Genomic DNA, 27417 nt, shown 5'->3' with positions numbered 1-27417 from the left:
TATACAACAAACATGATAATATGAATAAATGGTTGAAAGACATAAAACAATACAAACACATTTATTTAAAATAAACTGGAAGGATGTACCAGGTCCATGATGGTGTTACGTCTGGGGAAGGGGAGATGGAGGGAGTGGGAAGGTAGTTATGAAAGAGTCCTTTAGTTTGGAAACAAATATACTATCGATGCTAACAATTAATAAAACTTAATTCTACATATACAGAATATATGCCTTTGTACTTTTCTATATTTTTTCTTCTTTTAATGTAAACAGCGTTACAGTAAACATCTGTGCATTTTTGCACATTTTTAAAAAAGGATAAATTCCTAAAACCAAAATTGCTAGGGCAATTGTAGGTCTTTGTTACATATTACCAATTGCCTTCCAGAAAGGCTGTAACAATTTACATGTAGGTCTCCAAACTATATGCTTATTTCGTTGCATTCCTGCCAATCTGGATACTAAAACACAGAAAACTATCTTCAGTACACTAGGTATGTGAGGCAGGGATCTGATTTTCTCTCTCAAACTATTAGAGTCTAGCATACCTTAATTACTGAGCAACCCACTATAATATCATCATAAAGGCTTCATTACAAACTGTTATATAATATACCATAAAATAGCAAAAACAACAACAAAAAATCAATTATTTTCATTGTTTCTTTTGCCTGTTTTCCCAAACAACTTTAGGTAGGATATAATTAAGCACTGTTTTTATCTTAGAAGGGAAGACTACGCAGATATACATATTGAAAACTAGACAATCAGGCAGGTGCGGTGGCTCAGGCCTGTAAATCCCAGCACTTTAGGAGGCCAAGGCGGGGGATCACCTGAGGCCCGGAATTTGAGACCACCCAGGTCTCAAATTTAGTAGAGACTGGTGAAACCCAGTCTCTACTAAAAATATAAAAACTTGGCTGGGCATGGTGGCACACACCTGTAATCCCAGCTACTTGGGAGGCTAAGACATGAGAATCAAGAATCTCTTGAACCCAGAAGACAGAGATTGCACCACCTGCACTCCAGCCTGGACAACAGAATGAGACTTCATCTCAAAAAAAAAAAAAAAGGATAAATAAATAAAACTAGACACTGATGCATTTTACTGAAATGGTTTATATTTTTATTTTATTTATTTTAGTTTTTAGTTTTTTTTTTTTTTAAAGACAGAGTCTTGCTCTGTAGCCCAGGCTGGAGTGCAGTGGGGCCATCTTGGTTCACTGCAATGAAATGGTTATTTCAGAAGATGTACTCATAAATAAGACAATTTAAAAAGGTTTTCACTTTTGAAAGCTATAAGAATGACCTTTAAACTTCTTGGTCGAACTATACCAGTCTTCTTTAATTATCATCTAAAAATACACACTAATCATAGATTTGATCAGTGACAAATATCCTGAACTTCCATAGCCCTTTTCATCTCTCATGCTAGATTAAATGATTCAGTTGAGAATTACTAATAATTAGCATTTACACAACACTTTATTTACTGCAACATACAAAGCAGGGGAAAATAATGATCATCACATTAACAAAGGAAGACGCTGAACCAATTAGATTAGTCATCTAAGGTCACGCTAAAGCAGGAATTTGCCAGGATTAGACACGAGAGTTCTTGTAGCATAATTCCAATATGACTTATTACTCAAAAGTTACTACCTATAAGAATTATGACAACTCAGGGAGAAATCTAGAGTATACCAGAGCCAGAGAATCACATTATTGAAATAACTGAAGACCATCTACTTCAAGATCCTCACTTTACAGATAAGAAAACTGAGGCCCCCGAAAGGCTAAGTTAGTTGTTCAAAGTCATACTTCTAGGCATAGTATAGCAAGAATTAGAATCTAGTACTCTTTAATCTAAATTCAGTGAGCTTCAAATACTAGAGTGTAACAGCTATCTTTAATTGGTAATTCAAAAATTTTGGTTTGTTGAAAAGCCTCAATGTCTTCACTGATAATTATTAGTGAAATAATTCATATCATTAATTCAACAAATAATTATCCAGTACTTATTATTATGTACCAGGCCATGTGTGTGGTGCTAAATCTGACTGAATATTTACTATGTGCTAAGCACTGAATTACCTGTATTTTCTTTTCTTTTTTTTTGAGATGGAGTCTTGCTCTGTTGCCCAGGTTCCCCTGGGCACAATCTTGGCTCACTGTGCAACGGCATAGTGCAATGGCACAATCTTGGCTTACTGCCAACTTCCATCTCCCAGGTTCAAGTGATTCTCCTGCCTCAGCTTTCCAAGTAGCTGGGATTACAGGCATGTACCACCACGCCTGACTAATTTTTTTCTTTTTGTATTTTTAGTAGAGATGGGTTTCTCCATGTTGGTCAGGCTGGTCTCGAGCTCCTGACCTCAGGTGATCCACCCACCTCAGCCTCCCAAAGTGCTGGTATTACAGGGGTGAGTTACCATCCTGACCTACATTTCCATATTTAATCCTCACAATACCATTATAAGGTTAAGTACAATTTCTCTATTTTAAATATTAAAACTTAAGAAGAGGGCTGGGCGCAGTGGCTCACGCCTGTAATCCCAGCTACTCTGGAGGCTGAGGCAGGAGAATCGCCTGAACCCAGGAGGCAGAGGTTGCGGTGAGCCGAGACTGTGCCATTGCACTCCAGCCTGGGTAACAAGAGCGAAACTCCGTCTCAAAAAAAAAAAAAAGAAGATATGTCTACCTACGGTCTCCAGTAAGGAAATGCCTTTACAAAAAGTAAATAGTATAATCAAACACAAAATATGTTTAGCCTAACAAAAATCTTATTTTCTTGTAAATACTTCAACTCTGTATATGATTTCATTTGAAAAAAGGATCTATAATCAAAAAAGTTTAAAAACCACAGACCTCTACATAGCACCTAACACTGACCATACGGTAGATGCAGAACTTGGTATTACATTAATGGTTGGGGGTCTCTTGTGGAAGGCTTGAAAGGTCTTTTTTTTTTTTTTTTTTTCCTTATACTTTCCAAGACCTCAGAATAGACAGTATTTGCCGTAATTTAACTGAAAGCCACTTGCTAGAAGAGTGATCACTTGAAATAGAAGACAAGAGAAGGGGTTTCTGGTACCATATAACAATGAGTTTTGGCCTGAAGAATGTTAAATAAGATACAAAGTAGAAGAATGCACTAGTTCTCCTAAGTATCACTCATAAAATAGTACTACAATACTGGTTACCTACTTTCAGAGCATAAAATCTCTGTAGTATATGATCACATTAATTAAAAGTTTCATTTGCTATCTTTCCCAGCAGGAATTGCTTTATCTTTGATTGCTAAGATTTCACAAGGTCCATATCAATAAACCCAAGTGCTAAGAAGTGTGACTATTTTAAAGATTTAGAAATAAGCTTTGTAAATAAGTAAGAACCTGATGATATTAGGTTCTCACCTAATATCACCCTAGGGCCAACCTATAAGAAAAGACATACCTTGAAACATAACTGGAGCATAGAAAAAAATTTTAAGGGAAGATTAATTTTACAAAGTGGTCTACTGCTTTGGGAAATACTGGTATTAAGGAAACCAAATCAAACAATCATTATTTAAAAAAAAAAAGAGAGAGAGAAGAAGAATCTGCCTTTCCCATCATACAGTATATTATATTCTAGGCATAATTTGTAGGTATAAATTGGACTCTAACATAAATGGCATGCTGATAAATAGTCAATCACATAATTAACCACATGCAGTATTCTGATGTGAATAGTTACCTGAGAAGTCTGTCAGAAGTCTTGCTAGGACATGCTTTTTTACTAATTCAGTCTTGCTAAGGCTGGAAACAGCAACTACCCTAGTCGTTTCTCTGATAGCAGTGGGCTTTTGGGAAATCCCAAGATCAGATCCATTCTTGACATTATGTTCTAGGATGTCACATGATCTTGGTGGCCAAGATTCTGGAGCGAATGTGAAAGTTTGTTTCAGCACTTCTTCAGAAGGCAATTCTGTGTCATGCTGTGCAGAAGCTGACTTCTCAACTTGTCTTTCACCTAATTCTTTAAGAGCCTTGATTGTGAGCTGTTCTTGTTCTAAGTCAAGAGATGCTACTGGAGTACCTTGGGTGGGGAAAACACCTAGAGGCTCACTTCCATTTGTTTCTTTGCTTTGTTCGCTGTATTTGCTTCCAACGTCTTTAATTTCAGAAACACCAGGTTCATTTTCATGTAAGACTTTTTCTACAGGAAGAGCTGTTTTAAAGTCTGTCATCTTCTCTGATACTGCTTTAAAGGCATTTCCTTCACTAGCTACTATTCCTTTCTCTCTGGTTTCTGTAAAGGCTGCTACCAGGTCCTCTGGGGAGGAATCATCTATATGTTTAACATTTTTCCCATGAAATGACTCTAAATAGGCAGATGTTGTCACATTTAATGAGAATTCTGTCTCATTAAAAACATTTGGAGACACTGTTGAAGGAAGTTTGGGGTTCTGAGTAGTAATAGGCTTTTCAGACACAACTTCACTCATTTTATCTGACTGCTTCACATCTAAAGAGATATTCATATCGGGTACTTTTGAACATGCTGCCTCACCAGCTGGACTCCTTTCAAGAATATCAGGCCAATCTTGATGTAGTTCAGAATCACTGACCAACTCCTCAAAGTTTTTAGATGTTTCTTCTCTCTTACAACTGGGAATCTCTTTGATTTCTCTTTCACCTGTTTTTACAATAGCACTTCGAATGGAAACTGGTTTTTCAGCCTGAATTTTCTTATTTTCAAATGATGAATCTGCTGTGATGTCCTCTATTACTGTGTCATCAGACTCACCAGAACTATCCGCCTCTGTGATTTCTCCCAATGCAGAGCTCTGCCAGTTCATTTCATCTTTCAGGTGGTCATCAGATAAAACCACGTTCACTGTGGCCACTCCAGAACCCAAAGGTTTCTCAGGTGCAGACCCAGGTAATTCTGCAAGTATGTCATCCTGTTTCTGCATATTGTCTTGTACACCTCTGGTGCTGAATTCTTTTGCAGAACTGAGAGGATCTGCTATAGGTTTTCCAGTGATAGCATTTTCTTTCGGGAGAGATGCTTCTGCCCAGTCACCTGTTGATTTAGTGATGGTAGTGCTCCCATTAACAGAACATACAGGAATTTTCTGATCAGTGTTAGTTTTAAGGTTTACAACTGGAATTTCTGAATTATATTCACTCATGACAAGTCCTGCAGTTTTTGTGATGCAGTCACAGGATTTATCGGTCTGCTGTTTCACTTGGGGAACCAAATCCCAAGTCAGTATTTCATTAGTGAAGTTATGCATATCATTCACACATCTAGACACCTCTTCCAGTGCTGCATTTGTATGTGAAAACTGTCTACTGAGCAATGCAGACATTGGGTAACGTCCTGCCTCTTTATTTCTCAGTGGAAAAAGCTTGTCATTAGTCTCTGAAATGTCTTCGGATGATTCTCTATCAGTGTGCATAGACCAGCTACCAAAATCATCTGTGCTCTCCTTATATGAATCTTTAAATTCTTTATCAAATGCCGCTTTGTCAATAATTACTTCAAATGGTGATTCAGGGGAATCCTTTTCAATAACACCATCTCCTGAAACTTTGGATGGCGACAAAGAATATGTATAAATGCCTTCTACCTTAGAGTGCTCAGTAGGTGGTTTCTGGGCAGTTAGCAAAGTGAATCTGTCATCAGCATCCAATGCGGTTTTAGCTTCCCTACTTGATATCTCATTTGGGTTCTTGGTCTCTTTATCTATTTGCTCTTCCACTCCACCAATTTTCTTTGAGAGAAAAGCAGGATGCTCTGGGAAACTGGCTGGAATAGAAGGATGGTCATAATGAACTCCTGCTGCAAGAGAAACTGAAGAGTCTGATACGTTGTTGCTGGTCCCCTGAGGCTTTTCCATCTTTTTCATATCTTTTAGATCCAAGTGGTCTTTTCCTTCATGGGCTAAAATAGGCTGGCTCCCTAACACATTGCTTTTTTCTCCATGTAGTATTATAAGGCCAGTATTACATATTTCAGAAGATAAAAGAAAGGAAGAAGTCATAATTTCTGAAGATGGCTCATTACAGCAAAGAGAGCTCAATATGTCTATGATCAGAATTTCAAAGAAAAAAATTGTTCACCAAGTACAATTACACATTAGCTAGCCAAGCCAAGCAGCATGCTTTTTAATTTTAAAATTACATAAATATGTATATACACACACAGGATGTATATATACACACACATAAATACGTATATATACACACATAAATACATAACAAAACAAGTCATCCTACAGGACATGCATAAAACTGCCAACGGTGAAACAGAAAAGCCATTTCATGCTGCGAACTGCAAATGACAAAAAGTTTTCATGACAAATACTTTTTGGTCTACTTTTCCACTGTAAAGAGAAAGCATAAAGAAGGGCGAGAAGATTGAGAAATCTAGGGAGGTTTTTATTATTCTGCTAGAGCTAATCAACCAAAGCAAAATAATCCATACAAAACAAATAACTTGATACTATGATGCACTGATAGACTTTCATCTGTAAACTGAACAATTCAGAGCACACACTGCTTCTATAAATCCATTGCTACAGTCTCACAATCTGAGAAGGAAAAAAACAAGTGGCCAGATTTCTTTTTGATTTTTAGGAGATGCAACAGACCGTTCCTGAGCCTGAAGTGAGGCTAGAATTATTCTGTTCTATCCACAGGAAGAATCTGTCCCATGTACAAATAAATAGCCGTGATGTTCTAAACTAAAGGGTACTGAAAAAGGTTGACCTACTTCAAAATCTCTCTCTTTCTCTTTTTTTAATATTGAGTCTTGTTCTTGTCGGCCAGGCTGGAATGCAATGGCGCGATGTAGGCTCAATGCAACCTCTACCTCCCAGGTTCAAGGGATTCTCCTGTCTCAGTCTCCTGAGTAGCTGGTATTACAAGTGCCTGCCACCATGCCTGGGTACTTTTTGTATTTTTGGTCGAGACGGGGTTTCAGCATTTTGGTCAGGCTAGTCTTGAACTCCCAACCTTAAGTGATCCACCCCACTCAGCCTCCCAAGTGTTGGGTTTACAGGCATGAGCCACCACGCCCACTCAGCCCCTCCAAAATCTCTTGTACCAACTTGTCATTTAAATCAATATTGTACCATGCAAACTGACACTCTGATTAAGACAGTTAACTCGGCTGGGCACAGTGGCTCATGCCTGTAATTTTAGCACTTTGGGAGGCCTAGGCGGATGGTTCACCTGAGGTCAGGAGTTCAAGACCAGCCTGACCAAAATGCTGAAACCCCGTCTCTACTAAATATACAAAAAAGTTAGCCAGGCATGGTAGTGTACGCTTGTAATGCCAGCTACTCAGGAGGCTGAGGCAGGAGAATCACTTGAACCTGGGAGGCCACACCACTGCACTCCAGCCCGAGCAACAAGAGCAAAATCCCAACTCAAAAAAAAAAAAAAAGAATTAACTCCAAAATTACTTTTAAAATAGAAAATATCCTCAAAGTAATACATTAAGTCTTATCAGTTATTAATACCACAGTAGCCATCAATCTACCACACAGTTTCCTAACTTTCCACTCTAACAAGTTATTAGGGAAAAGGATAAAAACAAACTTCCCAAGGGCTGGTGCTTTCTTATTTCTTTTATTTATTTGTTTGTTTTTCAGACAGGGTCTTCCTCTTTCTCCCAGACTGGAGTGCAAATGATGCAACTGTGAACAGCTTTGGCCTCCTGGCTTCAAACTATCCTCCCACCTCAGCCTCCGAAGTAGCAGGGACCACAGGCACATGCCACCATACCTGGCTAATTTTTAAACTTTCTACAAACATGGGGTCCTGCTACGTTGCCAGGTTGGTCTCAAACTACCAGACTCAAGCAATCTGAACAACTTGGCCCCCTAAAGTGCTAGGATTATATGCACGAGCCACCTTGACCAGTCCTAGATGCTATCTTTCTTACATACTGTTGTATCTTTGGAGCTGGAACAAAGTGGGTCTTAAATAGCCCCAAGTAAGTGAATCAAAGATTTCGCTTTGTCAGCTGAGACCTAAGTAGGCTCAGGACACGATGCCTTGAGCATGAATGAGTAACTGGGAAAATGTGACAGATAAATTCTTTTGGGATTACTTTTATTCAGCTTATGTTCCCTTTTTCATGTAAACACCCAAATATCAGATAAAAGCAAAATTATGACTTTATTCAAAATTATTAAAGAGAAAAATATTTTACAATAAATAAAATTCTGCTATATAAAAATGTTTTGAAATTCCATATAAAGTTCCCCTACTTCAACATATCACTGAAATTTGATGTAATAAGAGTTGAGCTTTAGAAATAGCATAACTGTAATCTGGTTATTAGAACAAAAATTCTTTGTACATTGAAGAAAAACTGTTAAAGCCTGGTGGCAAAGCTATATTACCAAAACAAAACACTTGAAGTAAACTTTAACTCATATGTAGTTCTAATTTAGTAAACATGGTTTGCATCTACCATTATATAGAATGGGTATTCAGCATGACTAGATTAGGGTGTAATAGAAATGAAGCCCAGCATTGTACGTTAAAAGGTTCAAAAATCTGAAGTGTAAAGTACTACAGATTACATTTTAAATCAGAAATATTCCACAATCTGAGCCATGCATTGTTACTGAACTTACTAGTCAGTGTTTCTACCAGAAAATATTCAGTGAACTAAGGTTATGATAAAACTGTTTCAGAACCTCTTTCTTCAAACAACTCTGAGGTGCGTCAAACTGCCTCTGCATCACAGGGAGGTTCAGCTTATGTGGTTTGTGTTTTTTCTTTTTGAGACACAGTCTCGTTCTGTTGCCCAGGCTGGAGTGTGGTGGTGCAATCTTGGTTCATTGAAACTTCTGATTCCCAGGTTCAAGCTATTCCCCTGCCTCAGCCTCCCGAGTAGCTGGAATTACAGGTGTGTACCACCACACCTGTTTTTTTTTTTTGAGATGGGAGTATCACTCTGTCTCTCATGCTGGAGTGCAATGGCGCAATCTCAGCTCACTGCAACCTCCACCTCCTGGGTTCAAGTGATTCTCCTGCCTCAGCTTCCCAAGTAGCTGGGATTACAGGCGCCCGCTACCACACCTGGCTAATTTCTGTATTTTTAGTAGAGACAGGGTTTTGCCATGTTGTCCAGGCTAGTCTCAAACTCCCGAGCTCATGCAATCTGCCTGTCTCAGCCTTCTGAAGTGCTAGAATTATAGGCATGAGCCACTGTGCCAGTCAGCTTATATGTTTTAAGGAGCTTTCAGATTATGCAGATTTGTCATCTTACAGATGAACGTCAACAAAATGGGTTAGTCATAATTCAACAGGTATCTACTGAGTGCCTATCACACACCAGACACTATTTTAGCAACTGGGCTTAAAGCAGTGAATAAAACAGAAAAAATCTCTTGCTTTTATCGGGCTTACGACACAGAGCGGGAGACGGACAATAAGCAAAATAATGATAACAATGATGTGATAGTGACCATGCTTGATGAAACAAAACAAACAAAAGAGAAAGCAATCGAACTGAATGCTAACCAAAGATTATTCACATCACTGGGAAGGAAGAACATGGTAAAACTGTTACGCTTTAGCAGGACACAAACTGGTCAGTTTACAGAGTTTTGCTTTTCTCTTATCTTCCTTGAACTCTTAATACTCCAAAAGTTTCAAGTTAGGTGTAGAATAATCTTAGGTAAAACTGCAAGATAAGGTGAGAAGTCCTATTCACAGAATGCTAACAAGTCCTCTACTGAGCACCATGACTACCTGACAGACTTCAAACATTAAAGATTCTTTAGGTTGGGTGTGGTGGCTCATCCCTGTATTTTCAGAACTTTCGGAGGCAGAAGAGAGGCTGCTTGAGCCCAGGAGGTCAAGATCAGCCTGGGCAACATGGTAAGATCCTGCCTCCACAAAAAACAGAAAAATTAGCCAGGCATGGAGGCACATGCCTGTGGTCCCAGCCACTTGAGAAGCTGGAGTGGGAGGACTGGTTGGGCCTGAGAGGTCAAGGCTGCTGTGAGCCATGGTTATGCCACTGCACTCCAGCTTGGGTGACGGAGGGAGAAAGAAAAGAAATGATTATTTAATATGACATGGCTACTATATATATATATATATAGATATATAAAACCTCTAATAATGTTCCCTAATAATAATATTATAACTTACTATTTGGGGTATATATTGTTTTCTGGGGGCAAGCTTACAGAGTAAACAGAGCTCAGTGCTGCATTCAATTCTCAGTGACTGTGAGATGCAGGCACCAGCTCTAATCATTATTGCCAATCAAGCTTTCCCACATGTAGAAAAATAAGGTAGCACCACCATCTGTGCTTTAATTTTAATTATCTTGTTTAGAATTTCAGCAAATGAAAAGACCATTTTTGGCTAGTTGAAACCCTAACAAACTTGGACAGAGTTGACCTATACCAAGACAATGGGAAAAACTGGGCTGGAAGTAAAAAGTTTATAAAGACATGAAAACATTAAACAGAACAAAGACCAAAAACTATTAAGCCTTTTAGAACAGCTCTGATAAGCAAAGACTCTTCCAATTAGTCACTATGGCACTTAGAGTCACTGGTGTTAACCAAGTCAGTACCTGGCAAAAGGACAGAAAAGTCCAGTGAATCTGAAGGCAGTCAGCTTATAAAATACTGCACACTGTAAAACTGTCTGGTAGAATAAATCTGGATTATTTTGTATCTCAGAAAATCTCTACCTTTCTCTTTTCAAAAGATTAATACCTACACATGCGCTCCAAGAGCTTTTCAACATTACTCAAAACAAACCTCCATCAAAACTCTCATTATGAACATTTGCTAAATTAGTTCTTTGTTATAATGAATTTAATGTGGATACTTATTTAAGCGTTTTTTGTTCCCTTTTTTCTCTTCAGGTGGAGGTGGAAACAATTGAGTGTTCTAATCACTTAAAAACACGGTGCTACTCTATTAACAAATAAGGTCATAGATCTAGTAGATTTATTAAAAGGGAATCAGCTGGGTGAATTGGCTGATGCCTGTAATCCTAACACTTTGAGAACCTAAGGTGGGAGACTGCTTGAGCCCAGGAGTTCGAGATCAGCCTGGGCAACAGAGTGAGACTCCATCTCTACAAAAAAAATTAAACAATTAGCCAGGCATGATGACATGCACCTGTGATCCTCACTACTTGGGATGCTGAAGTGGGAGGACTGCTTGAGCCCAGGAGGTCCAGGCTGCAGCCGATCACACCACTGTACTCCACCCTGGGTGACAGAGCATCACCTCTTACCATATATTGATTCTCACCCCCCCACCCCCATTTTTTGAGATTGGATACACATATATATATATTTATATGTATTATATATAGTTATACATATAAATATATATTTTACATGTATAAAAAATATATATATATACACAATTTTTTTACTGAGATGGAGTCTCACTCTGTTGCGCAGGCTGGAGTGTAGTGGTGCAATCTCAGCTTACTGCAACCTTCACCTCCTGGGTTCAAGTGATTCTCCTGTGTCAGCCTCCCGAGTAGCTGGGACTACAGGTGCATGCCACCACACCGAGCTAATTTTTGTATTTTTAGTGGAGATGGGTTTTCACCATGTTGGCTAGGCTTGTCTCAAACTCCTGATCTCAACTGATCCTCCAACCTTAGCCCAAAGTGCTGGGATTACAGGCGTGAGCCACCACGCGCAGCTAGTCACTTTTCCTCAACAAAATGTTTCACAGATGATCTCCACCACCAGCAGGGTCAAAGTATATTTTAGTTTAATGTACAACCAGCTGAACAATTTAACAACCAAGAACAAAGACAGCCTTTGGCACAGTCTTTCGCAACTTCTCTCAAACTTAAGATGACTACTAGTACTTCATGGGCTTTATCTCTGATTTACTACCTCAGAATCTCCTAAGGACAGAGCTCAGGAATCTGTATTACAAGTTTCCCAGGCAATGAACCAGGTTTGAGAACCACAGCCTTAATACATTTGGTATGTGTTAGAAGGGCAGAAAGGTAAGAGCCATACTTCAGAGCTCTAGCTCCATAAAAATCCCACAGGAGCCACTCTTTACTACTCCTTACATAGATGGGCCTGAACAGAAGCACAGCTTAAGAGTTGCAAGGAATGCAGCAAGGGCGGTCTTCCTGTGCCTACTTTAAATACTTCCATATATTAATTCTAAAGTACGGTAATTCTGCATTTTTATTGGAATAAGGCAAAACCCACATCTGACTAGAACATCTGGCATGGGAATTGAGGAAGAATCTTCTCCTTTTTATGCTTAAGAGTATTTTATCTTTCAGAGCAAGACAGGGAGTTTAAAATAACATGATAAAAAAAACCCTACAGTGTCTAAGGCTGGGCATAGTGGTGCCTGCCTGTAGTCCCAGCTATTTAGTAGGCTGAGGTGGGAAGACTGAGTCCAGGAGTTTGAGACCATCCTGGGCAATACAGTAAGATCACATCTCTTAAAAACAACAACAACAAAAAAAAACATTTATAAGTGAATTTTCTGTAGACATTAAGTAAATACATTTGAATTGAAAAATCCTTCATATACTGTTTATTCTTTTTTCCTCAAAGTGTAAAGATTTAGTACTCATCTATTCAAGTACTTAAAACTTAATTACCAAAAATGTGATCTATAATTAAGGGATAAAGAATGCTATATCCTGTTATCAAAGAGTTCTTCCTAAAAAGAGTAAATAGTTTAAAATTATGTTATAGTTACCATGTGGTTAATTACCTGCTCACTTAAGAAATTCATTACTTTTTACTAAAAGGATTATCTGTAACATGGAATAATGACACACATCAGTGAAAAATGGGTGCCAGCCTGTAGTAGCCACTTACTTTTTCACATCCATACTGTGCATATTTATATGAGAGAGGTTTGAAATATTCAGGCATAGGTTTTCCTACACTTGAATTTTCTCACGTTCACAAAACAAAAAGACAAATTCGTGCAAAACAGTATCAACAACTTTCAGCCACAGCATCAAAATAGGAAGTTAGCCAGCAGACACTCTACAGCCAAGCTAGATCCTAAACAAAAAGTCTCTTTTGTACAAAGAAAAATGTTTTTTTCTTTTGTTATTTTAAAAAGGCTGTAACTGGCAAATTTACTTTTTCCTCAATGCTTGCCCCAAGTTCAGGGTTATAACTTCCTATTCCAGATGCCTACTGCATTAGTCAAACTGAATGCAAGCGTTCATTAATGCAAATGTGCTTCCAATGCAGCATGGTGGATGGATCCTCTCTTTCTAATCTCATTTTCACTTACTTTTCTTCCAATGTTTTCTAAAGAAACAGTATTTTCCATCTTCCATTCTTATCAAACTCTTATCAAAGGTTTCAGGAGTAAAACAAAAAATTTCAGTTTGATTTTGATTTTGTTGGTGGGAGCATATACCCTAGATGATACTAAATTATATCACTAATAGTGATAATATGGTCAAAACAATGATATCTGCCTCTTCTGCTGTCATGATTTTAATATTAACTTCAAAATGCAACCTCTAAAAAAAAGTCTAAACCCTAAAATATAGTTAATTTATTTGATCATCTTTATTACAGGTCCAGCAGTTATGACCATGACTTTGGCATTCTCAGAGTCTTACTTACTTGCTGTGTTACCTTGAGAAAGTTATTCACCATTTTCAAGTTATTTAAATTGGTAAAAGAGGTAGTCCCTTTCCTTCATAGAGTTGCTTATAAAGATTAAATGAGATGATTCACGTAAAGTTTACTGGGCATAGTAAAAGTTCAATAAAAATTAGTCACATACTACATCTATACTTCTGTCAATATCTTTTTTTTTTTTTTTTTTGAGACGGAGTTTCACTCTCGTTACCCAGGCTGGAGTGCAATGGCGCGATCTCGGCTCACCGCAACCTCCGCCTCCTGGGTTCAGGCAATTCTCCTGCCTCAGCCTCCTGAGTAGCTGGGATTACAGGCACGACCCACCATGCCCAGCTAATTTTTTTTTGTATTTTTAGTAGAGACGGGGTTTCACCATGTTGTCCAGGATGGTCTCGATCTGTTGACCTCGTGATCCACCCGCCTCGGCCTCCCAAAGTGCTGGGATTACAGGCTTGAGCCACCGCGCCCGGCCCTGTCAATATCTTTCTATTTTATGAAGTGCAGGAAAACATCGTTAAAATGTAATCCACTATTTTGAAACTCTCAGGAATTATTAGCCTGGAATATAATGTTGCTTGATGGAAAAAAGAAACCATAACCTAAACACTGCAAGGACAAGGACTACTCAGGGGTACAACTTACTGAAGAAGGAACTGATTATTCCATTGACTCTACTTAGAAATCTACTCATATCAAAAGTTTAACTTCCTAGCTTATCTAGATGTATTCTCAAAGTAGTACAACTTAATGAGTATCACAAAATTTATTTTAAAAAAATTTAACTGCCTGTCATTCAGTCTGAATTAACGACATTTTAAATACATGCATCTACCTGAAACCCAATAATGTTAAGTATGTATTTCATGATTTAAAAAATATGTCATTCTTAAATCTTAAAATGTCCTGTTTAGGCCAGGTACGGAGGCTCATGCCTGTAACCCCAGCACTTTGGGAAGCCAAGGTGGAAGGACCACTTGTGCTCAGGACTTCTGTCTGGGCAACCTAGTGAGACCCTGATGCTATTTTTTTTTAAAGTCCTATTTAATTATTACAACATATTGCTTAATATGTCTGGTGTATATAAAAGTAGCCAGCTTCCCTAATACTAGATATCTAAAGCATATGAAACCAAATAAATTAGTTGGGTTAGTGTCAGTGATGGACTTGAGGTTTATGCTGATGGCAGCAGTCACTTTCACAGGCCTGTATGGAAGTGGACTGTTACCAGAGCCCTCATCTCCCACCCAGGGTTTTAATACAGTTAACCAAGTATATCAACAGCTTTCTCTTCACTTATTTTTACGAAGGCAGACTGGAAGCTACCAGTTTTGGCTACCCTAGAAAACACCTAGATCATCTGCCAAGGTGAGGTGTTCCCTCAAACAACTGAACAGGCTAACCTCTAGACTGCCAATGACATAGAGCCCCACTGGGCTACTTTTCCATCATGTGTTTTGTTTATTTGTTTGTTACAGGAGAAAATACTACTAATAGAGGCTAAATGAAACCCATTCAAGGAAAAGACATTCTTTTTTTTTTTTTTGAGACAAAGTTTTGCTCTTTCATCCAGGCTGGAATGCAATGGTGTGATTTGGCTCACTGCAACCTCTGCCCCCTCCTTCCCCACCCCCCAACCAGGTTCAAATGATTTTCCTGCCTTGGCCTCCTGAGTGGCTGGGATTATAGGCACCCACACCATGCCTGGCTAATTTTTTTATATTTTTAGTAGAGATGGGGTTTCACCATTTTGGCCAGGCTGGTCTTGAACTCTTGACCTCAGGTGATCCACCTGCCTCAGCCTCCCAAAGTGCTAGAATTACAGGCATGAGCCACCATTCCCGGCCAGATAAGGCATTTTTAATTACCTTTTTAGAATAACACTATTGTCAATCTACATTAGTCAAAAAAAATTTTTTTTGGAAGCAAAAAGGAAAAATAAGTGTATGCTATCTTACAAATTCTAACACACACTGTGAAACTGAAGCCTATTTAAACATTCATTTTTAATTAAAATCCTTTTTATTTACCTCCCTTCTACTTGAGTGTACATGTAATTTTTGTTAACACGGATTAAAAAATTTTTAAAGCTATGACAGTTATCTTTTCAACATGTCATATATTAGGTATGTTAGGCATGGGTTACACCATTACACCATACATTAGAGTATCAACTATCCCTTTTCTTTTTAATTTTTATTTTTTTCATAAACATCAAACTTGGGCTAGCTTACTGACTCAACTATCCCTTTGCTATATGAAAAAAGTGACTTGGCTGGCACAGTGGCTCATGCCTATAATCTCAGCACTTTGGGAGGCTGAGGTGGGCGAATCCCTTGAGGTCAGGAGTTTGAGACCAGGCTAACATGATGAAACCGCATTTCTACTAAAAATACAAAAATTAGCTGGGTGTGGTGGTACACGTCTATAATCCCAGCTACTCAGGAGGCTGAGGTGAGAGAATCGCTTGAACCTGGTGGGTGGAGGCTGCAGTGAGCTGAGATCATGCCATTGTACTCCAGCCTGGACAACAGAGACTCCATCTCAAAAAAAAAAAAAAAAAAAAAAAGAAAAAGAAAAAGAAAAAAGGAAAATCAAAAAGTGACTTAAGGTTAGAATTTGTTAAAGATCTGAAATACTTACAAGAGAGGAAATATAATGATTTGTTCTATTTATACTGTATTTTTCTTCCAGAGTAGAATAAATGTAATACCTATTTGCCTAAATTATTAAGCTTCTCATAAGAAAAAAAAACCCTTAAAAATATAAATATGGTCAAGTTCCAAATGTCAAGAACAATATAAGTACTTTTTTTTGAGATGTAGCTTCACTCTTGCTGCCCAGGCTGGAGTGCAGCATCACGATCTCCGCTCACTGCAACCTCCACCTCCCTGGTTCAAGCGATTCTCCTGCTTCAGCCTCCTGAGTAGCTGGGATTAGAAGCATGTACCACTACATCCAGCTAATTTTTTTTTTTTTTTTTTTTTTCATTTATGGAGTTTTGCCATGTTGGCCAGCCTGGTCTCAAACTCCTGACCTCGGGTGATCGACCCACCTTGGCCTCCCAAAGTGCTGGGATTACAGGTGTGAGCCACCACACCCGACCAAATTTTGTATTTTTAGTATAGACAGGGCTTCCCCATGTTGTTCAGGCTGGTCTCAAACTCCAGACCTCAGGTGATCCACCTGCCTTGGCCTCCCAAAGTGCTGGGATTACAGGCGTGAGCCACCACAAGAAGCAGATTAAACAAGGCAAAAGTTTTACTAATTAAAAAAAAAAAATCCCATTATATTTTTATTGTTATAAGGGAAAAGTCTTTTGCAGCTAGAGAATTCCAGCTGCAACTGTTTGCACAACACTTCTTAAATCTATAAATCTATCTAGTGATTTTAACTACTTTTCCTTTTTTAAAATAAGGGTTTTCCACTGACCTATATTTGGGTCTAGTACAATAGCACAAATGAAATAGTACTTTATTATTAGTATAACTTGATGAAGCACATAGTACCCTCTCTTTCAGATTCTTGGCAATGTCACCTCCACAAACTGATTCTCTTCCCTACAGATTGACAGATTAAAAACAAAACAAAGCCACAACTCAATCTCTAGGACAAGAAGCCTTGCTTGCCAAAAGTCACATAAACGACTTGTTCAATGTTCCTAGGCAATTTGGGTACTAGCCTAGCTTTTAGGACACATCTCAGATAAATTTACATTAAAATACTCTAGCTAGGCTGGCATTTTTCTAGGAGTGGAAGCACATCTTTATACTGGTTTTCCAAATCCGCTACCACTTGCTTGGCCAACACATATACTAAAACCATGTAACCAGTTACATAGCTGCAAATCAATACATTAAATGCATTCTAGGGGTTGGGTGTTTTCTGAGCCACAATTTTGTTGCTGTTGATGGTGGTGGTGAAGCAGGGTCTTGCTCTGTCACCCAGGCGGGAGGGCACTGGCACAATCATTGCTCACTGCTACCTCCAACCCCTGGGCTCAAGCAATCCTCCCACCTCAGCCTCCCAAGTAGCTGGGATGACGGGCACACACCACCAATGCCTGGATATTTTTTTGTAGAGACAGGGTTTCATCATGTTGCCCAGGCTGGTCTCAAACTCCTGAGCTCAAGTGATCTACCTACCTTTGCCTCCCAAAGTACTGAGATTACAGGTGTGAGAAATTGCACCTAGCCTCTGAGCCACAATTCTATCTGCTCCAAATTCTGGTGGGCAAGTTTTTAATTTTAAAGAAATACTCAAAACTATACCTGAAGTTCATGCTATGTTAAGGGGTCCACCCAGCCTCATTTTATTTTATTAACCATTACAGGAAACCCACTTAAAACTGCTAAATAGAAAGAACCAGCTTGTAATTAGTTTTTATTTTAGGGGATTCAGGGGCAACAGACTTGTGCCTCATATCCCCAGTTACAGCCTCTTTCTCAACATTTTTCTTTTATCAATGCACAAAAAAAATATGACAGACTTGCCTTGTGAGGTCGAAAATAGAGATACAGGCTGAGAGGAAGAGGAAGAAACAAAGGAATCTGAAAGAAAATATACAGCATGAGAATATGACAACCTCACACAGAAATTTTAACTTTAACTTTTTTTTGATGGGGAGGAAGAGCCAAGCATCATAATTTCATTGGGTTTAACAAGGGGGAAAACCCAAATCTTTACTTTGAATTATTGTTTTCACTCACCTGGTAGCAAAATCTTATTTTGTTTTCAAGATGCATTTCTAAAAGTTAATCCATTCTTTTTTTTGTTTTGTTTTAGTCAAACATTCTCATCTTCCAAAAAAAGAGGAACCCCTAGCATTTTAAATCAAGCACAACCTCAGGAACAAATGATGCTACTCTGCTACTCTATGTGGGAAAGGGAAAATAAGTATCTGAGTACTAATTAATATTTGCTTTTAACCATTCCTGAATACATTTTGAGGAGCTAGTCACTAACATAAGCATTTAAATATATTTAACTGGCAAATATGCAAAGTTGACCCTAAATATTTTTTTAAAAAGCACAATTAATCCATTGGGAAAAAAGAACTACATGAGAAATCTATCTTCTAAAATGATACTCCTTTAGGCCTGGTGCAGTGGCTCACATCTGTAATTCCAGCACTTAGGAAGGCCAAGGCAGGTGGATCACCTGAGGTCAGGAGTTTGAAACCAGCCTAGCCAACATGGTGAAACACTATCTTACTAAAAATACAAAAATTAGGTGGGTGTGGTGGCACATGCCTATAATTCCAGCTACTCAGGAGGCTGAGACAGGAGAATCCCTTGAACCCAGGAGGTATAGGTTGTAGTGAGCCAAGATCGCACCACTGCATTCCAGTGTGGGCAACAAAGTGAGACTCCATCTTAAAAAAAAAAAAAAGAAATAAAATAAAATTATACTCCTCTAAATTCAGCAACATACATCAAATTTAAAATGCACATATTCTCCTCCCAGTCCCCCTGCACAATACTAACTCTACAGTTACATTTCTAAGAATTTATCCTATAGACATATGTGCATACATGTACAAAGATATGTGTATGAGGATATTCATAAGAGCTCTGGTTATAAATATTAGGAATACTCTAAATGACCATCAACAGAGCACTAAAGTTACACCTAGCACTTGCTTGGCCAACACATATACTAAAACTGGAAGGATACACAGAAGACTAGCATGGCTCCTAAAGTTATTTTTAAAACTATGAAACACTTGCTGCTATGAGAAAGAATGAGGTACAGCTATACCTTGGTATCTGAGGGGAATTGGTTTTAGAACACCCCCCACACCAAAATCGAAAGATACTTAAGTCCTATGTATAAAATGGCATTGTATTTGCATATAACCTACACACACCCTCCCTTATAATTTAAGTCTCCTTTAGACACCTAATACAATGTAAATGCTATGTAAATAGTAACTACACTGTATTACATTAAAAATTTGTATTTTTAAATTCTTTTTTTTTAAAAATATTTTTGATACACAATCGGTTGAATCCACAGATGTAGAACCTGAGATAAGGTGGGCCAAGTGTATATGTAGACATAGTCCATATATGAATTAAACTTAAAAAACAAAATGCAGGCCAGGTGCAGTGGCTCATGCCTGTAATCCTAGTATTAGGAAGCCCAGGTGGGCGGATCACGAGGTCAGAAGTTCGAGACCCGTCTGGCCAATAAAGTGAAACCCCACCTCATCTCTACTAAAATTAGAAAAAAATTAGCTGGATGTGGTGGTGTGCACCTGTTAATTCCAGCTACTCGGGAGGTTGAGGCAGAAGAATCACGTGAACCTGGGAGGCAGAGTTGGCAATGAGCCAGGATTGTGCCATTGCATTCCAGCCCTAGAGACAGTATGGGACTCTGTCTCAAAAAAACAAAAACAAAAACAAAAAAACCCAAAAAAAACCACCACGTGCAGTGTGCTTAAAAAGCAGTGTGTTCCCATTTGTTAAATAACAAAGGGACAGCCAGGCACAGTGGCTGTAATCTCAGCACTTTGGGAGGCCGAGGTGGGCAGATTATGAGGTCAAGAGATCGAGACCAGTCTGGTCAACGTGGTAAAACCCCATCTTCACTAAAAATACAAAACTAGCTGGGAGTGGTGGTGTGCGCCTTTAAGTACTAGCTACTTGGGAGGCTGAGGCAGGAGAATCACTTGAACCAAGGAGGCAGAGGTTGCAATGAGCGCACCATTGCACTCTAGTCTGGGCGACAGGGCAAGACTTAATCTCAAAAAAAAAAAAAAAAAAAAAAAAAAAAAAAAAAAAAAAAAAGAAAGAAAGAAACAACAACAACAAAAAACTACACCAAGAGGTAGTCAGGAGATCGAGACCATCCTGGCCAACATGGTGAAACCCTGTCTCTCATAAAAACACAAAAAACTAGCTGGATGTGGTGGTGAGTGCCTGTAATCCCAGGCACTTGGGAGGCTGAGGCACAAGAATCGCTTGAACCCAGGAGGTGGAGGCTGCAATGAGCCAAGATTGCACCACTGCACTCCAGCATGGGACAGAGCGAGACTACGTCTCAACAACAGCAACAACAAAAGAATAAAATAGCCACATGAAAAACAAAACCCTCCAAAATTGTCCCTAAATATTGAACTTTACAAATTAACTTCCTTTTATCTTACAATTATAAAAATGTTTTCACAAATGTTAGAAATATATTTAAACTAAAAAATTGCTTTAAAGGACTGGGCTATAGGTATAAGTGCTGATTTATGAAAACCAGTAACAAACATAGAGGTGCTTTTTAATCATATGAAAATAAAGTATGACATTTATTCCTATAAATTAAAAACAGCTGTCCTTTCCTTATTGATTTATTTTTGAGACAAAGTCTCACTGTGCTGCCCAGTGCAGACATGATCACAGCTTACTGCAGCCTTGATCTCCTGTGCTCAAGTGATCTTCCTGCATCAGCCTCCCAAGTAGCTTTGACTGCAGGTGCTCACCACTACATCCAGCTAGTTTATTTTCATTTTTTCTGGAGACAGGTCTTGCCATGTTACTTAGGGTGGTCTTGAACTCCTGGGCTCAAGCGATCCTCCCACCCAGCCTCCCAAAGTGCTGAGATAACAGGTGTGAGCCACCATGCCCAGTCCTGAGTGATACTTTAAACAAGGGTAGCTCTGCTGCTCCAGGTTTTGCCATGTGATGTGCCTGCATCCCCTTTGTCTTCTGCCAAGATTGTAAGCTTCCTGAAGCCTCCCTAGAAACTGAGCAACCTCCGGCACCCTGCTTCCCATAAAGCCTGCAGAACTGTTCATAGAGAGAAATTTTATTCGAGGGTGGCTCATACCCAGAGTTTCATTATACCTAATATAGATGATTTAAAAAAGATATGGGGCTTTTTAGCTGATTAAATTTAGAAATTGAGAAGATGGAAAAAGATATTCTAGAATGAGCTATCAAGCCACACAAAGACATGAAGGGACAAAGACATGCTTACTGATCTGTAAAGGAAGCTAGTCTGAAAGGGCAACACACTGGACCAGTCCAATTATATGACATTCTGGAAAAGATCTGTACATTTGATATCAGGAAAAAAAACCAGAAACAACAAAACAACATAAATACTTCAAGCAGCAAGAGTTTAGAAAGCATAAAAATTCAGGGCTAGGTGCGGTGGCTCACACCTGTAATCTCAGTACTTTAGGAGGCCAAGGTGGGCAGATCACGAGGTCAGGAGATCAAGACCATCTGGCTAACATGGCGAAACTCCATCTCTAAAATACAAAAAATTTGCCAGGCATGGTGGCACTCACCTGTAGTCCCAGCTATTTGGGAGGCTGAGGCAGGAGAATTGCTTGAACCCAGGAGGCAGAGTTGCAGTGAGCCGAGATTGTGCTACTGCACTCCAGCCTGGGGGTCAGAGTAAGACTCTGTCTCAAAAAAATAAAAAAAGAAAGAAGGTATAAAAAGAGAAGTAATGTAAGAAATAAATTATATATGAGCACCTAGAAGCTGAAAATTCTATCAGGATACACAGAGACCAATGAAGAAGATCAAATAAAAAATAACAATTTTCAATTAATCCTTTACTACTCAGGAGGCCAAGGTGGAAGGACCCTTTGAGCCTAGAAGAGGGGGGTTGCAGTGAGCCAAGATCACACCACTGCACTCCAACCTGGGTGACAAAATGAGACCCTGTCTCAAAAAAAAAAAGAGGGAGATGGCTCACGCCTGTAATCTCAGCACTTTAGGAGGCTGAGGCACGTGGACTGCTTGCACCTAGGAGCTCAAGACCAGCCTGGGCAACATGGTGAGATACTATCTCCACAAAAAAATTTTTTTAAGATTATATGGGTGTGGTGGTATGTGCCTGTAGTCCCAGCTACTTGGAAGGCTGAGGTGAGAGGATTATTTGAGCCCAGGCAGCTGAGGCTGCAGTGAACTGTGATCACACCACTGTACTCCAGCCTGGGCCACAAAGACCTTATCTCAAGGAAAAAAAAAAAAAAAGTAAAAGCAGCATGTTTATCTATCTCTATGTTTCCAGATGGATTCATTTCTACAAGCATTAACTATCAATATTAAATCTCTGCCAATGGTAAGTTTAAATCCCAACAAACCTGAAAAACCAAATGCTTCAAGCCCAATGCCAAAAAAGATCCTATGAACATGCCAGCTGTTTGCCTTTTCAACTTCACCTAACACTCCCTCCTAATGGAAAATTTCAACATGCAAATTGTTACGCAGATGCAGAACACAGATAACTGGTAATGATTGGAACAATATTCCATGAAATTTCTAACTTAGAAAACCACATTGTTTTCATACTCAATATTTGTGCCACAGGGAAATGACCCCAGAATAATGATCTTAATCCTCAAATGCCACTAATGAAATCATTTTCATTAAGTAGCTAGGTCCGGGACCTGTGTTAGTACTGGTAATATAGTGTCCACAAATAGGTGAAAAGCAAGTATATGCCAGTAAAACTGTACGAGTTGTGGGAATGCAGCGGAAGACAGCCACTATAGTAAATTAAGAATGTTTCAGAAGAGATGGTAAACTTGGTCTTAAGGAAAGCTCGTAAGGTTAACAAGGAAGGGGAAGGCATTCTGGTGAGAAGGAACAACTGGCCAGATTCCAAATGGCTTAAATGTCATGTAATCTGGATTATATCCTTTGTGTAAAAAGGAATCACTGAAGGTGACTATGAAAAATGGGTACCATGGCTGATGCCTGTAACAACAGCACTTTGGGAGGCCAAGGCAGGTGGATGGCTTGATCTCAGGAGTTCGAGACCAGCCTGGGCAACACGGTGAAACCCTGTCTCTACTTTGGTATTGATGACTAAAATGAGAGTGGTAGAGGGGGAGGGACAGACACTGAAGACTGGAGAGTGAAGGCAAGTTTATAAAACACTGAAAACAAAAAGCATGGGAAATATGGGATAAAGGGAAGACTAAAAACTGGGCAGCAGCTAGAGGGAGAGACAATGTTGAGGGAAAGATTTTAGAAATGAAAATGACCAGTATATTTACAGAGACAAAAAGGGGCCAACAGAAAAGTCTGAAAATACATAAAAAAGAAATAATTTTTTTCTGGAACAAAATTCACAAAATTTCTAGAATACATGGGATTTAAAAAGCACAAGTGGGACGGGAGCAGTGGCTCCCACCTGTAATCCTAGCACTTTGGGAGACCGAGGCGGGCAGACCACCTGAGGTCAGGAGTTCAGAGACCACCCTGGGTAACATAGTGAAACTTGTCTCTACTAAAAATACAAAAATTAGCTGGGCATGGTGGCGCATGCCTGTAATTCCAGCTACTCAATTTGGGAGGCTGCAGTGAGCTGAGATTGAGCCACTGTACTCCCAGCCTGGGCAAACAGAGCAAGACTCCATCTCAAAAAAAAAAAAATGTATAAGTGAACCTGCTGAAAATCTTATTCCAACAAATAACCAGCCGTCTGTGCAAATATGTGGCTCTAAGATTATTCAACACAATATTCTATTTTTAAAAATTTTCTTAAAAATAGAGAGGGTCCCACTATGTTGCCAAGCTGGTCTTGAACTCCTGGGCTCAAGCCATCCTTCTACCTTGGCCTCCCAAAGTGCTGGGATTACAAGTGTGAGCCACCACACCTGGCATCATCACAATATTCTTTTTTTTCTCTCTTGAGACGAAGTCTTGCTCTGTTGCCCAGGCTAGAGTGCAGTGGCGTGATCTCGGCTCAATGCAACCTCCGCCTCCAGGGTTCAAGTGATTCTCCTGCCTCAGCCTCTCAAGTAGCTGGGATTACATGCATGCACCACCACGCCCAGATAACTTTTTGTATTTTTAGTAGAGGCGGGGTTTCTCTGTGTTTATCAGGCTGGTCTCGAACTCCCTACTTCAGGTAATCCACCCACCTCAGCCTCCCAAAGTGCTGGGGATTATAGGTGGGAGCCACTGTGCCTGGCCTGTCAGATGTTTTTCTAATGGACAGACTGGAGTGATGGCTTCTGGGGAGGAATACCAAGGGCCATGCTCATCACATTATATCAAGAGTACAGATTATCAACATGACTTATCACTGATGATGTTAACCTGATCTCTGGCTGAGGTAGTGCTTGCCAGGTTTCTCCACCTGGGTGGAGGAAGCAGTACTTCTTCCCACCCTTCCACACTGTATTCTATGGAAACAAGTCATTAAGCTTATTATCCACCCTTAAGAGGTGGAGGAGTTAAGCTCCACCTACCTCAGGGGGAAAAATCTACATAAACTGGCAGGTTGATTTTCATTTATTTATTTGTTTGTAGCTAACATAACTACTGTAAAAACAGACCAACTAGTTAAGCTGGGGAATTTCAGGAGAAGAAAAGGAACTCAATTATTAATGTCTTAGTTCTCTACAACAAATAAGATTTAATATCTAATTAATGTATTTATTGTTGGAAAAGAACCTGATTGGAAGGACCTTAGGGTTAAAGACCTTTTACATATCTTTGTATCTTTCATGTTGACCAGCATATAGCAGAAGTCACGGAATATGGAAGCTTCAACATACAGGAGCTTCACAAATGTTTGGTGAAAATGAAACTATAAAGATGTTTAGATTTAGCTTATTTCAAAACTAAACTGAGTAGTAAGTAGTAACTGGCCTAATATTAGTCTAACTAATGTAATAGTTACTAAGGCAGTAGTTCCTTCTCATATAAGTTAAAACAGTGCTAACTTCCAAGATGCCCACTCTTCTGTTACAACACTGAAGAGTTGGGAAGCTTTCTTTGTAAGACTCATTAGAGTAAATTTATAGGCAATCTAAGAGGAAGAACAAGCAGACCTCTTGTTGCAAAGGAAAACTAGAAAGTCTGACAGAAACAAAACGGACCATGTAGATACGAAACTGGTTACAGGTTGGGCGTGGTGGCTCACACACCTGTATTCTCAGCACTTTGGGAGGCCAGGGTGGGCAGATCTCTTGAGCTTATGAGTTCAAGATCAGCCTGGGCAACATGGTGAAACTCTGTCTCTACAAAAATACAAAAACCAGTCTTGTCTGTAGTCCCAGCTACTTGGGAGGCTGAGGTGGGAGGATGGCATCAGCCCAGGAGGTGGATGTTGCAGTGAGTCAAGATCATGCCACTGCACTCTAGCCTGGGTGATAGGGCCAGGCCTTGTCTTAAAAATAAACAGGGCCAGGTGCCGTGGCTCACGCCTGTAATCCCAGAACTTTGTGAGGCTGAAGCAGGCGGATCATGAGGTCAAGAGATCGAGACCATCCTGGCCGACATGATGAAACCCTGTCTCTACTAAAAATACAAAAATCAGCCAGACGTGGTGGCATGTGCCTGTTATGTAGTCCCAGCTACTAGGAAGGAGACAGAGGCAGAAAAATTGCTTGAACCCAGGAGGTGGAGGCTGCAGTCAGCCAAGATTGTGCCACTGTGCTTCAGCATGGTAACAGAGCAAGACTCCATCTCAAAGTTAATAAATTAATTAATAGGCTGGGCGAGGTGGCTCATGCTTGTAATCCCAGTACTTTGGGAAGCCAAGGGGGTGGATCACTTGAGGTCAGGAGTTCAAGACCAGCCTGATTAACACAGAGAAATCCCGTCTCTACTAAAAATACAACATTAGCCAGGCGTGGTGGCACATGCCTGTAATCCCAGCTACTTGGGAGGCTGAGGCAGGAGAATCACTTGAACCTGGGAGACAAAGGTTGCAGTGAGCCGAGATCGTGCCAGTGTACTCCAGCCTGGACAACAAGAGCTAAACTCCATCTCAAAACAAAACCCTGAAGTAGAGGGTTATTTCTGGTGTAAAGAACAAGGAAGGCCAGGCACAGTGGCTTATGCCTGTAATCTCAGCAATTTGGGAGGCCAAGGCAGGTGGATGACTTGAGGCCAGGAGTTCGAGACTAACCTAGCCAACATGGTGAAATCCCATTCATCTCTGCTAAAAATACAAAAATCAGCCAGGTGTGGAGGTGCATGCCTATAATCCCAGCTACTTGGGAGGCTGAGGTGGGAGGGTGGCTTGATCCTGGGAGGCAGAGGTTGCAGTAAGCCGAGATCATGCCACTGCATTCCAGCCTGGGTGACAGAGCGAGACAAGGAGGCCAGTATGGCTGAAGCCAGGTGAGCAAGGGGGACGCTGGGGCCAGATATTACAGGGTATTTATTAATAAGTCTTCTGAGGATATTAGCATTCACTGAGTGTAATAGGAAGCCGCTAGGGCACTTTGCCCATAAGTAACATGATCCAACTTGGATTTTTACAGGCTTACACCAGCGGCTGTGTGGAGAATGGACTGAAGAGAGGCAAGGAAGAAAGTAGGGAGACCAGATAGGAGGCATCTACAATAATCCAGGAAAGCTAGCCTGGACCAGGATGGCAGCAATGGAGGCTGACAGAATTGGTCAGACTTTGGATATATTTTGAAGGTAGAATCAAGAGCATTTGTTAATGGCTTGTATGAGGGATAGAAAGGACTGAGGGTAACTCCAAAGTTTTTGATTTGAGCAAAAGAAAGAAAGAAGAGAATGGCCATTTACTGAGATTGAGAAGACCCAGTTTAAAAGAAAAGATCAGGACAGGCACCATGGCTTACACCTGTAATCCCAGCACTTTGAGAGGCCAAGGCAGGAGGATCGCTTGAGCCCAGGAGTTCAATACCAGCAAAGGCAACATAGTGAGACCTTGTCTCTATAAAAATAAAAATAATTAGGTTAGACGTGGTGGTTCATGCCTGTAATCCCAGCACTTTGGGAGGCTAAGGAGGGTGGATCTCTGGAGGTCAGGAGTTTGAGACCAGCC

The 27417-nt window shown here is 39.8% G+C and overlaps 1 protein-coding gene and 1 long non-coding RNA gene across 5 annotated transcripts in view; both read right to left on the bottom strand.

Moving 5' to 3' along the window:
- The window catches only part of RTN3 (reticulon 3), a 77004-nt gene that overhangs the window by 37363 nt on the left and 12224 nt on the right, over positions 1-27417 (bottom strand). The window contains exons 2-3 of one of the 4 annotated variants that reach the window (XM_074401622.1): positions 18138-18194; positions 3742-6081 (exon numbers count right to left, since the gene is read on the bottom strand). The exons of 1 other annotated variant lie outside the window; for it this stretch is intronic. In XM_074401622.1, the coding sequence (XP_074257723.1) occupies positions 3742-6081; positions 18138-18194 (2397 nt within the window). Of the gene's footprint in view, positions 1-3741; positions 6082-18133; positions 18195-27417 lie in introns of all 4 variants that reach the window. 2 more of the 4 variants (XM_074401621.1, XM_074401623.1) reach the window with 2 other exon arrangements.
- LOC141584899 (uncharacterized) lies at positions 13982-18127 on the bottom strand. The gene is made up of 2 exons (XR_012518188.1): positions 17000-18127; positions 13982-16969 (listed from the first exon to the last, which is right to left on the bottom strand). It is a non-coding gene; the product is annotated as an uncharacterized LOC141584899 (long non-coding RNA).

Source organism: Saimiri boliviensis, chromosome 6, assembly GCF_048565385.1.
Source record: "Saimiri boliviensis isolate mSaiBol1 chromosome 6, mSaiBol1.pri, whole genome shotgun sequence".
Taxonomy (NCBI): Eukaryota; Metazoa; Chordata; class Mammalia; order Primates; family Cebidae; genus Saimiri; species Saimiri boliviensis.
Note: the sequence above shows the minus strand (reverse complement) of the source record. Positions and strands in the feature narration are given on the sequence as shown.